The 16,401-nt window shown below is 44.6% G+C and overlaps 1 protein-coding gene across 2 annotated transcripts; it reads left to right on the forward strand.

Annotated features, from left to right (window-relative positions):
• The first annotated feature begins 270 nt into the window (after positions 1-270).
• On the forward strand, positions 271-10,973 carry ABT1 (activator of basal transcription 1). 2 transcript variants are annotated; one of them, XM_081939920.1, is made up of 4 exons: positions 271-431; positions 1,360-1,693; positions 2,729-2,904; positions 10,257-10,973. In XM_081939920.1, exons 2-4 carry the CDS (start codon positions 1,423-1,425, stop codon positions 10,593-10,595), a joined length of 786 nt encoding a protein of 261 aa, XP_081796046.1. In that variant the 5' UTR covers positions 271-431; positions 1,360-1,422; the 3' UTR covers positions 10,596-10,973. The 2 variants fall into 2 exon arrangements, with proteins under 2 accessions (XP_081796046.1, XP_081796045.1); XM_081939919.1 differs by having other exon boundaries at positions 273-428.
• Positions 10,974-16,401: the final 5,428 nt, after the last annotated feature.

The following is a 16,401-nucleotide window of genomic DNA, read 5'->3' on the forward strand; positions in this document are numbered from 1 at the left end:
AGGGCCCAGGTGAGATTTTGATCCACGCGCGCAAGCGAAGCTTTGCAACAGGTAAGACCAGCAAACGAATCCTTCCACGCTTGATCGGCCAGCTTGAGATTGGCTGCTTTGGCATTGGACACTCTCAACCTCGTTCCATCGCCTCTACTTCTTCATTGGTCGAAGCTATCTTCATTGGTCACAAGAAACATCGCTCCCCCCCCCCCCTAGCTTTAGGCACCGTAGACTTTTTACGAAGAGGTAACATTTCTATGGTTGCCCTGCGTTAACAACTGTCTCGGTATGAGTCCTCCCTCCGGTTTAGCTCTATGGGAGGAAATAATCGCTTCCCTTTGCGACAGTGCCGTTAGTGAAGGTCTCGCTCAGCCTGCGGGGAGCACATTTGAGAAGAACGCGAATAGGAGAAACTCCTTTGGAGGAAATAAGAGGTAGTAAATGTGTAGGGAGATTCTCAGTTGTCCGGATCGTGTTAGTAGTCCCAAAGATGCTTTTTCAAAAGGCAACTGGACTTGCTTTTCCAACGAAGTCCAGTTGCCTTTTGAAAAAGCACCTTTGGGATAAGAGGTAGTAAGGAAAGATAGAATATAGCAGTAATTTAAAATGAAATTAGTAAAGAGTTAGGAAGAACCCGGTGTCCTCAAGATATTTTGGATTAGTTTTGTTGTTTTCATGTTGATTGTAATTGTCTATAAGCCTAGCGGAGTTTTACTTATTACATATTATTCATTTAAGTTTAAATTAATTTTATAGAAGTTGTTTTATAGCGTAAGAAAAAATAAAAGCGAGCTAAAGAAGGAAAAATGATATAAAATGGCTTCCCATTTTCTTTATAGCTGTTCTAAATGCATTTATGTTTTATTCTTTCTTCTCTTACATCAGGACTCCTTTCCAAATTCTACTGTCTCCATGTGTCAGTCAGTAATAATGACTGTATATAGCGGCCCATCTAGCACGCAGTCAAAATATTCTAAAACAGAGACAAACATTAAAAACTGTTGCATAATTAAAAGCATCCAAGTTAAGATTAGAAAAGAACAGATCTATGAAATGGGCAGCCATCTAAAGAATAAATTAATCAAATAGACCATCATTAAGCCCCCGTGTCCTGGTCAATACTTGTTGGGACTATGGTGCAAACGTGTAAGATGCCAATTTGCCTATTTTATTGGGGACAGAAAGAAAATGTGCTGGTTGAACAAGGGTGACAAGACATGATGGGCTTTTGGAGAAACGGCAATATAAATTTCAGATAATTGATTTTATATAATAGTTTTGAGGATGTGGGCAAACATTGGGTGTGAGTATGACAAACAGTTTTGTCCTAATTTTTCATTACTGTATTCTGCTTTTGTATTATAGAAAGAAAACAGTTTTCCAGTTACATCCATACATTGCCTAATAATAACTAAAAACAAAAACCAGATGGTTGATGATGGTGCAGGAAAACTCCAACTGACACCCAGGATTGAAGACTCAGTAATGGACAGCGGAGAGGAAGAAGTAGAGACAGTTTCAGAAGATAAGGAAATGGAAGAGGATTCTCAATTGGATTCCTGTAATCAAAGTGATGCCAAAAAGGTTGTGCCTGGCATAGTTTATCTTGGTCATATCCCTCCACGCTTCCGGCCTCGGCATGTCCGAAACCTGCTTTGCGTTCATGGTGAAGTGGGACGCATTTTCTTGCAGCCTGAAGGTGAGATTGTATGGGTGCATTAGAGACAGTACCTACAGTACCATTCACTCATGAAGTCTCCAGAACCATAAAGCATACAAAGTTGAAATTTGGCACATATGTTCCTCTTGTCTTCTAGGTACTCGCTAAGAAAGGATTTTTCGGAATGACCATCAGATCATTAGTATTTCTTATACAGTATTATATTAACACACTCTGATGCTAAGGAGTTAGACATTCTACTCCCCCTCCCCAACTGAAAAGAACTCTGTTCCAACTGTCAGTTGCCTTATATTAACACGCTCTGATGCTGTCCCTTCGCTAGGTGGGCGTGGCCAGCGCGTGACTCATCCGGCCTGTGAGCTGGGAGTTTAGACATTCTACTCTCCCTCCCCCTGAAAAGAACTCTGTTCCAACTGCCAGTTGCCTTATATTAATACGCTGTGCTGCTAAAGAGTTACACGTTCTACATTAAGTTTCAAGCTTTAAGTATCAAGCTCGATCACATAGTTACGTAGCAAAGCACGGGTATCCAGCTAGTACTCAATAAAGTTAATGTACCTTCCAGTGTAAAAGACTGGATTAGTAGAGTAACCACGGAATATCATTTCTTATTACACTTGTCTTTGATGTGAGAAGCATATGAAGGGTATGGTTTTCAGATGGAAGCTATCTTCAGATGGGTAGACTTTTATTTGAAATATGATGCAGTCTTTATCATCTCAAAAGGAGATTATACTCATTAGTTCCTGCATGCCTGCAAGAGATCTTAATCCCAGCCCACCTTGAATGCCTCTCTTATCTCACTCATTTCCCTTAACTACCAATTGGTCAGATTCTTGTAGAGAGCTTAAGCTTGCAAAAAATCTTTATATTCATTTGAATTGTCTGAATCTCCTGATTTCCCCAGTTGACAGTTTTTAATGGTTACATTTTACACTTGGGTAAGTTGGTTTAAAGATGAAATAGTCATAAATCAACAGGTATGTGTAACTAAGCTACCTTAATTCAAAGTCTGTACACTTTATGACTGTTCTATCTCTTTGCATTCCCCAGAACGATTTATCCGAAAGAAAAAGAAGGCGGCTGGTAGTAATGCCAAAAACTTCACAGAAGGTTGGGTAGAATTCCGGGATAAGCGTGTGGCAAAGTTGGTAGCTGCTAGTTTACACAATACTCCTATCGGTGTTCGTAAGAAGAGCAAATTCCATTATGACCTATGGAATATAAAGGTGTGTTTTCTGGGACTGAGTACTCTGTTATCTATTCATAATCTAATCTGGTTTTTTATTGGCTCTTCAAAGATATCAAAAATTAATGGCTGGTACCAACTTTTATTTCCTTCTGGGTCAACTGATTCTGACTTGATGTTGTGAAAGTGCTGTTTTACCAGGGCGCTGCTCTGGAGAGTCCAAAGAAGGGTTAAACACAGCCAATCTGCCCAGAACTGAATTGAAAACTTTAAACCACGCCTCTGGTGCTGACTCTCCTCAGATTTTTTCAATTCAGCTAGCCCAGTGGACGCGCTTAAAATTTTCTCCAGTTCTAAGATTGATTCCTTGGACTCTCCAGAGGAAGAATACCTTTAAAACGGTGTAATTAAGGATTTTTTAGAGCAGGCTGGTGAGTTTTAAATTAAGTTTGGTTTTTTTCCCCTTTTTAATTGGTTTTTTTTCTCACCCTTTCGGCTCTCCTGGAGTCCGGGGCTTTGCTCTGGCTCCTGGAAGCCGCAGGCAGCTGTTGGGGGAAGCGCATGGGTCGGAGTGCCGACGCCAGCGCTGTTGGGGCACCCCTACTGGGGGCCGATTCCCGCTGGAAGCCCTCCGTTGCAATTTGTGCTTCTAGCAAGTCAAATTGCGGCGCGGGCTTCCAGGGCAGCCATTTTGGCTTCTTCCCTCTTCAAATTTGGCACGCAAAGCAGCGGTGAGTTCCGGCCGCCATTTTGGGTTGCGCAACCTTCCGTTTCTACTTTTAAAAGTTTTTTGCCGCAGCTGCCTGGTGCCTGGCTCTTTGCAGGAGCCGCGTGGAGTCAGACTTGGCCGGTGTGACCGGCGACCTGGGCCCCAATCCAAGCAAGGGATAGCGGCGTGGGATCGTGGCCTGCTGGGTCGCTTCCCTTACTCTCCTGCAAGCGCTGGGAGCAAATTCTGCTCGCGCCTAAATTCCAAGCTACTTCAGGCCTTGCAGTTTCTCTGTCTTCTCAGGAGCATCGTGCTGCGGTGGGCTTTCTGGAGGTGGTGAGTGGTGGTTTTCCCATCCCCCTACTGTCCCAACCAGTGATTGTTACCATGGCAGATCAGGCCCCTGAGACTTCTGAGGGTGTCTCTTCCAGAGCCCCTGTAAGACAGGCCGGGAAAGCTGCCAGGGAGGCCATTAGAGGGAGTAAGCCTTACTCCAGGCATGGCCCCAAGCTGGGCTCAGGCCTAGACAAAGATGCATTAAGGCGACAGAAGGCCTTAGAAAAACAGTTTTCCAAAGCCCAACAGCAGGCCCAATCTTCCCTTTCGGTGTCTCCTGGGGAGCCCTCCAGGGAAATTCCTCCAGCCCAGGGAGGCCCCATTTCTGATAGTGAAGAGGAAGTGGATTCCTTGGCCATGGCAACTTCTCCAGGCCATTCCATGGCTGATCAGGCTGATCTCTTTGCCTGTCCCTCTGATATGGAGGAGGGACCAGCTCCAATGGGGCTCTTAGCCCCTCAACAGCCGATCTCCGGGCCCACTCAAGGGGTTCGCCCCATTGAGGACCAAGGGCCTAACTTATCCACTGAAATGCAGGAAATAATTAACAGGGCCATTTCCCAGGGCATTGAGGCAGGCATGCGAAAAGGTGGCAAGCGCACTCGCAAGACCCACCATTTGCAACCCCAGGAGGATCCCAGAGAGATGACTCCTAGCCTTCCACCCCCGTCCCTGCATTCTTCAGTGGCCTCCGATGAGTCAGACTGGGAGGAGGCAGAGGAATTTCTTCCTAGGCAGGAAGCTGGTTTCTCTGGGGATGAGGCAAGCCCCGCCAAAAAGCCGGCCTTTTCAGGCTTATTTAATTTGGATAATTTCAAAACCATTTTAGATAAGGCTAAGATCTCAACTCGCATGGGGTCCACCCCCCCAGCTCAAGAGGTTGTAGACCCTGATGATCTATCTGGGGATCTCTTTGAGGAACCCATTTCGGTCCAGGAAATAGTTCCTGTACCCAAGATGTTCCTCAATTTAGTTCAAAGACAGTGGGCGCAGCCAGCTACCATGGCTACCCCCAGCAGCCATGACAAGAAGCTATACACGGTGGATGCCAGCCTGGAGGAGCTGCTCAAGCTCCCTCCTATCGATCCCCCTGTAGCGGCTCTTACCTCCTCTTCTGTGCTCCCTCCTGACCTGTTGGAGGGGCTCAAGGCTGAGGACAAGAGAACCGAGACTGCTTGTCACAAGACCCATCAGGCAGCTGCATGGGCTATTAAGTCCTCCGCTTCGGCCTCCTTTTTCTCCAGGGCTGCTCTCCTGTGGCTGAGGCAGTTGTTGAGGAAGATACCTGCCAAGGACGTTAAAGTCAGGCAGGATATCAATAAGATCATGGCAGCCACAGAGTACACTGCTGATGCCACTCTGAATGCTGCTAAGTTTGCCTCGCGTGCTCTAGCGTCTAATGTTACTTCCAGACGCCTCCTGTGGCTTAGGCACTGGAATGTGGATATGCGCTCCAAATGGAAGCTTGTTACTGCCCCCTTTAAAGGGGACAAGCTGTTTGGTGAGGTCCTTGATCCAGTCCTTGTGGAAAACAAGGACAAAAAGAAAGTGATGCCATCAGTCACCAAGAAGCCTGATCGTAAAGGTCCTGGCTCTTACAGGAGGCAGGCCTTTCGGAGCAATGAGCCCTCCACCAGCTCCGCCCCCTATCATCGGGCGTATCCCCAGCAGGGTGAGCGGTCCCAGGACCGTCAGTCCTTTCGAGACAGAGGTCGCCAGCAGCCCTTCTCCAAGCGGCCATTTCGGGGGGGCTCCGGCTCCCGACCCTTTAGGAGGTATAAATGACCATCACAGGTCAGCTCCCATAGGAGGGCGGCTGCAGTTGTTTCACGCCAAATGGGAGCAGACCACGTCGGACCAGTGGGTTCTTCAAACAGTCCGCATGGGTCTCACTCTAGAATTCTGGTCCCCCCCCTCCCCGCCACTTCATCCGGTGTCCAATTCCCTCAGGGTTAGTCAAAAGATCCCTCATGGAACAGGAGATAAGGCACCTCAAGGAGATCAGGGCCATAGAGCCTGTCCCAGCAGGCCAGGAAGGAAGAGGGTTTTACTCCATCCTGTTTCTGGTCCCCAAAAACTCAGGAGGGTGGAGGGGGATATTAGATCTAAAGAGGTTCAATCACCACGTGACATATCGCAGGTTCAAAATGCAATCCCTCCAGTCCATCTTGGGGTGCATCAGACCAGGCGATATACTAACGTCCATAGACCTCAAAGAGGCCTACCTCCACGTCCCTATCCGCAAAGCCCACCGCAAGTTCCTGAGGTTCTCTTACGCGGGCCTCCATTACCAGTACCGGGCCTTGCCATTCGGCCTGTCATCGGCGCCCAGGACATTCACAAAGGTTCTCGCAGCCGTGGCGGCTTTTCTACGGTCACGTCCGGTCAGACTCCACTGTTACCTGGACGATGTTCTCATTCTGTCATCATCGCATCAACAAGCTGTCAGCGACCTAGAACACACCATGCAGGCGCTCCGGGACCACGGGTTCACCATCAACCTGGAAAAAAGTCATCTCGTTCCCACGACCAAACTGAAGCATCTAGGGGCCGTCATCGACACCACTTCGTGCACGGTATCCCTGTCCCCGGAAAGGGTGTTCAGTCTTCGGGAGATGGTTGTTCAGGTGCAGCGGTCACGACTAGTCAAGGTAGTTCAGCTCTCACAGCTCCTCGGCAAGATGATCTCGTGCCTGTCAATCGTGCCTTGGGCGAGACTTCACTCCCGTCCCCTTCAGTGGCTCCTGCTTCCATATCAAAGAACAAACGAAAGCAGCTCAACAAGACTGATTCCAGTTCCAGCAGAGGTATGTCGCTCTCTAAAGTGGTGGTTGTCTCCGGCCCTGTTAAAGGGGTCGCCATTCAAGGAGCCAGTCAGGCTCACCATCACAACGGATGCCAGCCTGTTCAGTTGGGGGGCCCACTGCCACAACCAACTCGCACAGGGCAGGTGGTCCCCTTCCGAAGCCGCTCACAGCATCAAGTGGCTGGAGCTGAGGGCAGTCAGGCTTGCGCTCAAGCGCTTCCAGAGCACCGTTCAGGGCCACCACGTACGCATCATGACAGGCAATGTCGCCACCAAAGCGCACATCAACCGACGGGGGAACGCGCTCCAGATCCCTGATGAAGGAGGCGGAGCTCTTGGGTCGATGGGCGGAGAGGTATCTTCTTTCTCTTCAGGCGGAGCACATCTCGGGCACGAGCAACACCCAGGCGGACTGGCTGAGCAGATCCACAGTCGACCACTCGGAGTGGCGTCTACATCCGCTGCTGTTCCAGCAACTGTCCCAGAGGTTCGGCCTTCCGCTGGTGGACCTGTTCGCCACCGCGGCCAACGCGCACCTTCCGCGGTTCTTCACAAGGTTCCACGACCCGAGGGCGGAAGGAGTCAACGCGCTGCACGGCCCGTGGCCGAAAGGTCTGCTTTACGTCTTTCCCCCGCTACCTCTTCTTCCCAGAGTCATCAGGAAGATCCTAGCAGAGGAGGCGGAAGTGCTGCTGGTAGCACCGTACTGGCCCAGGAGAACCTAGTTTGCAGACTTGGTGAGTCTTTCGATCACACCACCGTGGCGGATTCCTCCACAGGACATCTCGCTCAGCCAGGGGGCCCTTCAACATCCAGAGCCCCAGTGGCTGCAGCTGGCCGTCTGGCACTTGAGAGGGATCTCCTAAGCAGAGGCAAGTTGTCAGACAAGGTGATTGGCACCATCCAAGCGTCACGACGGCAGTCCACGACACTCATCTACGACGCAACTTGGAAATCCTTTGCCAGTTGGTGCACTGCTCATGGTACGTCTGCGCCCCTTGCTTCGGTTCCTATCATCCTGGACTTCCTGCAGGAAGGTTTGGACAAGGGCCTGGCACCTAACACCCTGAGGCGCCAGGCGGCAGCCCTGTCAACCATCCTCTCAGTTGAGGGCTACACATCTCTTGGCCAGAATCCGACCATCCGCAGTTTTCTCAGGGGAGCGACCAACCTGAGACCCCCAGTGGTCCACAGATACCCATCTTGGGATCTCAATGTAGTGTTGCGGTCCCTCATCAGGGCCCCGTTTGAGCCACTTAAGACAGCCAGTCTCAGACACCTCACATTCAAGACGGTCTTTCTGGTCGCTATCACGTCTGCTCGTCGCATATCGGAACTGGCTGCCTTGTCAGTCAGAGAGGACTTGTGTCTCATTCGTAACGACAGAGTAATCCTGAGGCTGGATCCTTCCTTCATTCCGAAGGTCAATTCCTGGTTTCATCGGGCGAAGGAGGTGGTCCTTCCGGATTTTTGTCCGCATCCTCGGCACCTGAGGGAAAAACGCTGGCACATGCTGGATGTGCGCAGGACTATTCGCAGATACATCAAGCGCACGGCCAGTTTTCGGAAATCCGAATCTCTATTCGTCTCCTTTCAACCAGCTTCTCAAGGCAAGAAGGTCTCTTCATCTACCATCGGCGGATGGCTGCGAGCCTGCATCGCGCTTGCCCGCGTTTTACAGTCCGTTCCTGTGCCTCGCAATATCACAGCACATTCGACTAGAAGCGCCACCACCACAGCTGCCTGGTCTACTCAGGCACCGGTTGAAGAGATCTGCAAGGCGGCCACCTGGACTTCTCTGTCTCCATTTGTCCGAAATTACAAACTGGACAGTTTTGCATCGGCGGAGGGGGCCTTTGGGAGGCGTGTTCTTCAGGGCATCCATTCCAGGGAAGCGACCCTGATGGCTGAGCCTTCCCGCCCTAGTGACAGTTAGCTTGGGCATGTCCCTTCTTTGGACTCTCCAGAGCAGCGCCCTGGAAAATGACCATTGTCTTACCTGAAGGGTCCTTTTCAGGGCGCTGCAAGGGAGAGTCCACCCCGCCCTGGGGTCTATTCTCCCCTGGTGTTTGTAAAGTCACAGTGTTGTTTGTTGTTTCTGTTATTGTTGTTGGACTATTTTTGACTTGTTCCATATTAGACTTCCAGTTGAAGTTTCAGCGTGCAATTGTTCCACGTCTTCATTGAATAAATCTGAGGAGAGTCAGCACCAGAGGCGTGGTTTAAAGTTTTCAATTCAGTTCTGGGCAGATTGGCTGTGTTTAACCCTTCTTTGGACTCTCCCTTGCAGCGCCCTGAAAAGGACCCTTCAGGTAAGACAATGGTCATTCTCCTGCATTTCCAGCTCCTGTTCATGAAACTTGGTTCAAGATAAGTTGCTTTGCTAAACTTATATTTGAATTGGCAAGGCAGCTCAGCCATATATAGAGACACTGAAAGGATTAAATCAATTTTATGTGTCGTACATCTATGCTTCCATATAGTGTCCTTGCTCAAGATGCAATGGGTTGAAGCATGGACAAACAACACCCCATAAGCCAGTGTACATGCTCAAAATAATTTTTATCTGGGATGTGGCAGTTTTATTTTTAAAAATCAATCTGTGATTTAATGTTTTACCCACGATAAAAGATGTAACGAATTCCTATGGGTATGTGTGCATTTGATAAACAGAATACATTTTGGAATAAATGTATTTCTTGAGGAAGCACTCATATCTCTTCTCAATTATTTATAATGCACTGCTGGTGTTCAAACACAGAATCTTTGGTCAAAGGATGAATTATATGAAGATTAATTTCAGATCGGAAGTCAATAGTATACTGAATGATTTCTTTTCTTCTCTGGGAATGTGATGGATAACTCAGACTCGTATCAAGACAAGTGCTTGCAGTGAGCTATTCTGGTTAGACTGAGGGTTGTTATTTGTCCCACATTTATCCTTGAATTTCTACTACCAGATTCTTTATTACAGATTTTAGCCAATTCTAGGGAGGCCAAATTGTTCCAGCCTGTAGATTAAGGTGGACATAGCGTAGCTTCAGACAATGTGGACAGTACCGTATTTTTTGGAGTATAAGACGCACCTTTCCCCCCAAAAAAAGAGGGTGAAAATCTGGGTGCATCTTATACATTGAATACAACATTTTTTGCCTCCCAAAACCCTGCCTCCTTTGCAAAAATGGACGTGCAGAGGGTTTGGGAGGCCTGCAAAGTGCGCCTGGGGGCTGGTGAGGGCAAAAATGAGCGAAAAAGGATCCATTTTTTGCTCGTCCCCCCCAGCCCCCAGGAACACTTTGCAGGCCTCTCAAACTCTCTCTGCATGCCCCATTTTTCACAAAAAAACAAGGCATGCAGAGGGTTTGGGGGGCCTGCAGAGTGTAAAAACTTTTTTAAAATTTACCTCTTCAAAATCTTGGTGCGTCTTATAGTCCGAAAAATACGCTATTTGAACTAAGGTTAGATCTTCTCAAACCATGAGTTGTTATATGCTGATATGATAATCTGATGACATATTAACTAGTTTTTATATTTTCCTTAGTATTTGAATCGCTTCAAATGGACTCACTTGAGCGAGCAGCTTGCATATGAAAGGCAAGTGCGGCAGCAACGCATGCGTGCTGAAGTTTCTCAGGCCAAACGAGAGACTAATTTCTACCTGCAGAATGTGGAGAAGAGCAAGCACTTTTTGAAGAAGGACAGTCAGAAAGAACATGCTGAGAAGAGCTGGGGCTTCGTTCAGCGCTGTACTGAGGATGAAATTCAGACAAGCAAAGGAAAGAAACGGCTCAAGCAACAGCTAGCCCGGTCTGCTGAGATCCAGCAGAAATCCCAGTCAAACAAATCTCTGTTGACCAAAATCTTCAACATCCAGCAATAAGGAGCCACTCATATTCCTGATCTCGCTCTTGGCAAGCTTAAGTCTGCCATCAATCCTACTAGAAGAAAATGCTCAGGTTGTTTCAAGTACTTGTTGCTGGGCAAGCCTGCTGTATTGGTGATATAGAAGTTGCAGACTTAGAAAGCCATGTTTTTCTTCTCACACTGTTAGGTAGAGTATGGATCAAGTTTTTCTTGATCCTTGGGATTTGGCAGGAGGCAACTTTCTCTTGATTGTTCCTTTGCTGACTGAAAATCCAAGGAAAAAAAGAAAAGGCTAAACCCTTTTGTGACGGTTGGTCTAATCGAGTGAAGACCAAAATATTTTAGTCCTGCCTCCATTTGTAGAACTGATATAAAGCATTGTTAAATAAGAAAATGTCCAGAATTGACTATGATGTTACAAGGCGATGTGTCATTGGAAATGCTAGTCAGTCTGGCCAACCACATTTACAATTTGAAGGTTATAAATTATTGGATTCATCTTTTTGCAATCACATCATATTACTGGCTCAATCTCAGTTCTTAATCAACTACTATTCCGAGATCTATTACAGAGTGCCAGGGTGGATTTGATTTAAATCAACTCGATTTAAATCATAATTAAAATAATGATTTAAATCACTAGTAAAAAGCCTTGATTTAAATCAACTCGATTTAAATCATATTTTTAAGGAGCAACTGTCATCTCTGTCCCGCAGCAGCTCCTCCTCTGACCCGCTGTTGACTCACCGACAGTCCCAATATTGCAGAATATACAGCCTCATGCTACATAACTAAGCTCCATTTCATGCTGAAACAACTAAATTATTAATGTATGTTAAATATAAAACTATCTTTAGATAGATTTTTACTCCAAAAGCATTCTATTGAAATAAATTTGATAAAAAAATCAAATTTGATTTAAATTTTAAAAACATCAATTTTATTTATTTATTTTAAAAATTATCCACCCTGCACAGTGCCATTATTAGACTGTACCGGTTCATTTGATTTTTGTTTAAATCCACTTGTCTCTGTTAAATTATATTACTTTCAACCTGTGCCCTCCACTTTCTTTTTCAGGCTTCCTACAATTCTGACAAAGCAAGCCAATATATATCTTTCTACCAGTACGGTGATGTTTCGTTGGGCTCTGTGCTTCCAGATATTCTGATAGTTACCACCTTACAGCAAGTTTACTTGACCTTTGTCTAAAGTCTTCTTAGTCTCCTGGATTCCCAGTTCAGCCTTTTTTCTTTGAGGCAGTTTTTATTCCAGCCTCTGAACATCTCAGTCCGAGGTTGTTTTCAATTTAGAGTCTCCCTTCTCACAAGGGAATGGCATCTGGAGTTACTTCGCTAGGCAGTTCTTTCAATTCTCTTTGTAAACATATTGGCTCAGAGCATTACTGAACTGCCACAACCTAGTGAATGAAAATATGCCTTTTGCCAGATCCAACTGACCATCACACCTGAGGCCTTGGGAATCCAGCTTTCCTTTCTGTATTCAGAAAGTCTCTTCCACTCCTCCATGAGAAAGTTCATGCTTAATTGTGTTGTAACAGTGCTTCTTTTCTTTAGGAAAAACTCTTACTGGTGGGTAAGAGTCAAAAAGTTGATGTCTGGAGACTGTGCGTTCCTTTTTCTGGTATGCAGATTTGATCCACCACCAAGTTTGTTTAATGTTCAGTTCTTGGGAAAAATCTCTTTATTCAATACTTTATTTAGGCTGAGAGACTCCCCAGTTATTGTGTACCTGTATATGTAACCTATATAGCCCAGTCTCTGCTGTTTACTACCTTCAGAATTGGCTCTTTTATTAACTTTGTAGTTGTTTGGGTGTCCTTTAATTTTTTTATTAGTTTTTCCCTCCAATACTCTACATTGCTGTTTTGTGACTATACTATTCTGGACAAGGTTTGGCATAGTTTGAAGATAATAAGATGCATCATTTTTTTTCTGATTATCTACAGCCACATTACTGAGCTGGATCCAGTTCCATATTTCTCCCTCTTACAAAACTTCATTGCTAACCAATGCAAACCAGATCATGTAACCTATGAGGAGTGTAGTCCCTTTAGTCCTTCCCCCCCATTAATGCTCCCTTGATAAACATGTAGAGCTGTTAAATTGACTTAGATGTCTTCCTTTTGTAAAGGAACTTATTAATTTTTCTTGTAGAATTACACCTCCCATCCCTAGGGACTGTATTAACATCTCAGTTTTCAGGCTACACTTCTCTACTGCAGAAAAAATAGAGCATATTCCTAATGGAAGGCGTTTCTCCTTCCTCAATGAAAAATCTTTTTGCCTTTATTTTGTGTTGCTAATTCTGTTTGCTATGTTTCCAGAATTTGCTTTGGGGCTTCAGTTGCTTTTTGAGGAATTAGAAGAAAGAGATGCTCTCTCCCATTATGGGGATTATTACAATTGCTTAAATCCAATATTCCACCCTTGTCTTGTATGTGTTATATAGCCATCTGCAGAAAGTTAAATATGCCATATTTCACATTTGAGTTATGCAGTTTTCTCCTAACTGGATGGCACGACAATTTCCAAAAAGATCAGGCGATGCAATCATTTTCAAAGCAAATCTTGCAACAGTGCCCTGACTGAGCCCAAAGGGATCCTAGCAGGACTAATGTGAAAATTCGAGAATGACCCCAGGACAATAACATTGTTATTCCCAAAGGCACTCTTGAGTTGCTACTGGGAAAATATTTCTAAAGCTTCAAGTAAGAGCCTAGAATGTTCCTTAAATTATAAGGGATATAATAGCATTTTGTATTAATAAGGTTCAATATACTATTGCACATTTTTAAAAAGAAAAGCGAGCTCAGCAACAGATCAGTGGACATTTTTTTATATTTCTAAGAGGCTTAAGTAATTTGAAAACATTTCTTTCTTGCATCGTTCAAGAAGATGCAACCTGGTTCTTAGATTCCTCCAGAAGTTCCCTAACAAGCTGGAAGATATTTCATTGGATGCCTTATTTTTGGCTGATTCTTATAACGAGATTTGTTGTTGTTAGTTGCGAAGTCGTGTCTGACACATCATGACCCCATGGACAACATTCCTCCAGGCCTTCCTGTCTTCTATCATCCTCTGGAGTCCATTTAAGCTCATGCCTACTGCTTAGGTGACTCCATCCAGCCACCTCATTCTCTGCCGTCCCCTTCTTCTTTTGCCCTCCATCGTTCCCAGCATTAGGCTCTTCTCTAGTGAGTCCTTCCTTCTCATTAGGTGGCCAAAGTATTGAGTTTCATCTTCAGGATCTGGCCTTCTAAAGAGCAGTCAGGATTGATCTCCTCTAGGACTGACAGGTTTGATCGCCTTGCAGTCCAAGGGACTCACAGGGAGGAGATGCAAATGGCAAAATATTTGTTCAAATTTATATCCTACCACAATTATAAAAGAGTCTTGACAGCAAAGCTATACTCATCAATAATAGGATGGATTGAGGGACACATTAGAAAAACATGCTAGCAAGGTATAGGAATAATATTAGGAGTTTTTTTAAAAAGAATTTTATTGATTTTTAAAAATTTATGGAAAGGGTAAGTGGATATACAAAAATTTTTGGCAGCTCCATTGTGCTAGAGGTAGAAATCTCTCCAATTCTCACAACTTTTACAGAAAAGAAAAAACAAAAGATAAAAGATAAGCAGAAACAGCATCTTATTATACATTGTATCAACCATGTGTTCAATCATCTCTTTTGCCACTTTCTAATGTATCATCAATTACAATAATATTTCAAATACATTTATTTTTGTGACCTGAGTCTTTCCAATATTGTTCCCTCCCCCCTGTCCCCAGGCGGAGTAGCGGCCCCTCCCTCCTTCATGTCTTGTATATTGTCACCTTTTTCACTACCTCTTATATTTTTGTCCTCTAGGAGGACACTATGTTTTTAATGAAGGCCTCTGCCTCCACAACTGTATTAATTCTAATTCTATTTCCCTCCCAGAAGATCAACATTCCTTCTGGCAATAACCATCAAAACTAAACTCCTTTATTATATAATTTCTTTGATAAGGAGGAATACTTCCTCCTCTTATCTCTTATTTTTTTCAGAATTTGCTTAAGAATGGTAATTTCTTTGTCTTTATATTTCAGTGGTCCCCCCCTTTGGGCCCCTAGCACCTCATCCCTCGTGGTCCTCCTAAGAAACTTAACATGTACCTCCCTTGGAACATTGTATGTTCTAGCATATGCTGAATTAATCCTGTAAACCAGATCCATGTCCCACCACAACTGTTCTTTATCTCTCTTAATATATTCTGCTAAGATTGTAGTCATGATATCCTTAAGATCTTCATCTTCTGTCTCCGGTAGGTTCTGGAATCTGAGAAAGAAGGACATTCTTTCAAGTTCTATCTTCGCCATAAAATTTTCCAATTCTATATTCCCCTTCTGGACTGCCTTAACTCCTCCCCCATCCCGGCCACACCCTCCTCCAGCACACCAATTCTTTGTTTATTTTCTATTGTTTGCTGCTGTACAGCTTTGAGCTGTTCTCTAAAATCTGCCACCTCTTTTTTCAACTCATTTTGTCCCTGCATAAGAGCCTGGAACATTTGTAAAACAGATAAGTCTTTTGAACTCTCTCCAGTCCCTTCTTGTTGTGAGAATGATGAAATTTTTGTCTGTTGGGTCGTAGGGCTGGATGTAGATGTAGGTGCCGAAGCTGCCTTGCCTGAAGGTGGTTTTCTGGGCCCCATTTGTCTAAGTTCAGAGATGACTGTAAATCTTTTGCAAAAGAAATGGCGTCTGTGAAGCGTGCAGCCGAGCGAGTCCAAGAAGACAGGCAAATCCAAAAGTGAAAGTTAATCCTCAGTCAGAGTTCCAAGCCAAGAAGTCACAAGAAAAAAAAAATCAAATAATCCAAATCCAGAAAGATCACATAACAGGAGAAGCTCCAGGAGTCCTTCAGGAGGGAATAGTAATATAAAGCCAAACTTTCTTCAAAGGTAGTTTCAAAAGGCAGACTTCATTTATAAGTGCGAAGAAGAAGACGGAAGCAGGCCATCTTAACTCCCCCTTTCACAGGGAACCAGGGAGCAGAACATCAAAAATTTCCATAAAGTTTTTAAAATAACTCAGCAATCGCGTCTTGCAATTGTAATATAAATATTTTCATATAGTTAGTACAAGTGACTAATTCAACTTTTTTTTCTCTCTCTCTCCATTCCAAGATTGAGAGATAGTCCAAATGCCGCTTTGCCTGAGAGGGGTGAAAAAAAACTTAAGCAGATCAGTGTTCTTAGCGCCTACTGTATTAACAACAGTAGCCACCCAGGGACTTTAGCACAAAACTAAAATTTGGCTTCTACAAATCTTTTAAAAAATCCTTTAAAAGAACAACCATAGCTAGATCCTATTATAAAGAATCTATAATAATTTATCTGAATAGAAATTCACTTACTTTTCACCATTCCAACATTGGGGAACCAGTGGCTTTCCAGAAGTTGTTGCATAATAATTCTGAACACCCTTCACACCCTTCTGGTGGGTCGTTAGATTTGAAGTCAAAAATGAAAACTTCTGAAATGCTGACCTTGGACAGATAGTAGCAGTTATCTCTTTCTATGTCCAGTGCCTAATGACCAGTATCTCTTTAATTCTTCTCCCAAATGTCCACCTTCAACTGTCACTGGGCATTCCAACTGCCACTCCTTAATTGACAAACTACAGAATTCCAGTAGAAAACCTCACTGAACAGTTTCCATCTTCAAATCAATGCACACATTTATATACAAACAAAATAGACAAGTCCAATCTATCTAGTTCTAGTCCCAATAGAGGATGCTGTGTCAAATAACA

Source organism: Natrix helvetica (genome assembly GCF_964273705.1).
Source record: "Natrix helvetica genome assembly, chromosome: 1".
In the NCBI taxonomy this organism is placed as follows: Eukaryota; Metazoa; Chordata; class Lepidosauria; order Squamata; family Natricidae; genus Natrix; species Natrix helvetica.

Bases quoted from the DNA above. Each gene is read 5' to 3' on its own strand.
- ABT1 (XM_081939920.1), top strand. From the start codon at position 1,423: ATGGTTGATGATGGTGCAGGAAAACTCCAACTGACACCCAGGATTGAA. The intron at 1,694-2,728 runs GTGAGATTGTAT...TGCATTCCCCAG, and splicing joins CATTTTCTTGCAGCCTGAAG to AACGATTTATCCGAAAGAAA. The intron at 2,905-10,256 runs GTGTGTTTTCTG...TATTTTCCTTAG, and splicing joins ATGACCTATGGAATATAAAG to TATTTGAATCGCTTCAAATG.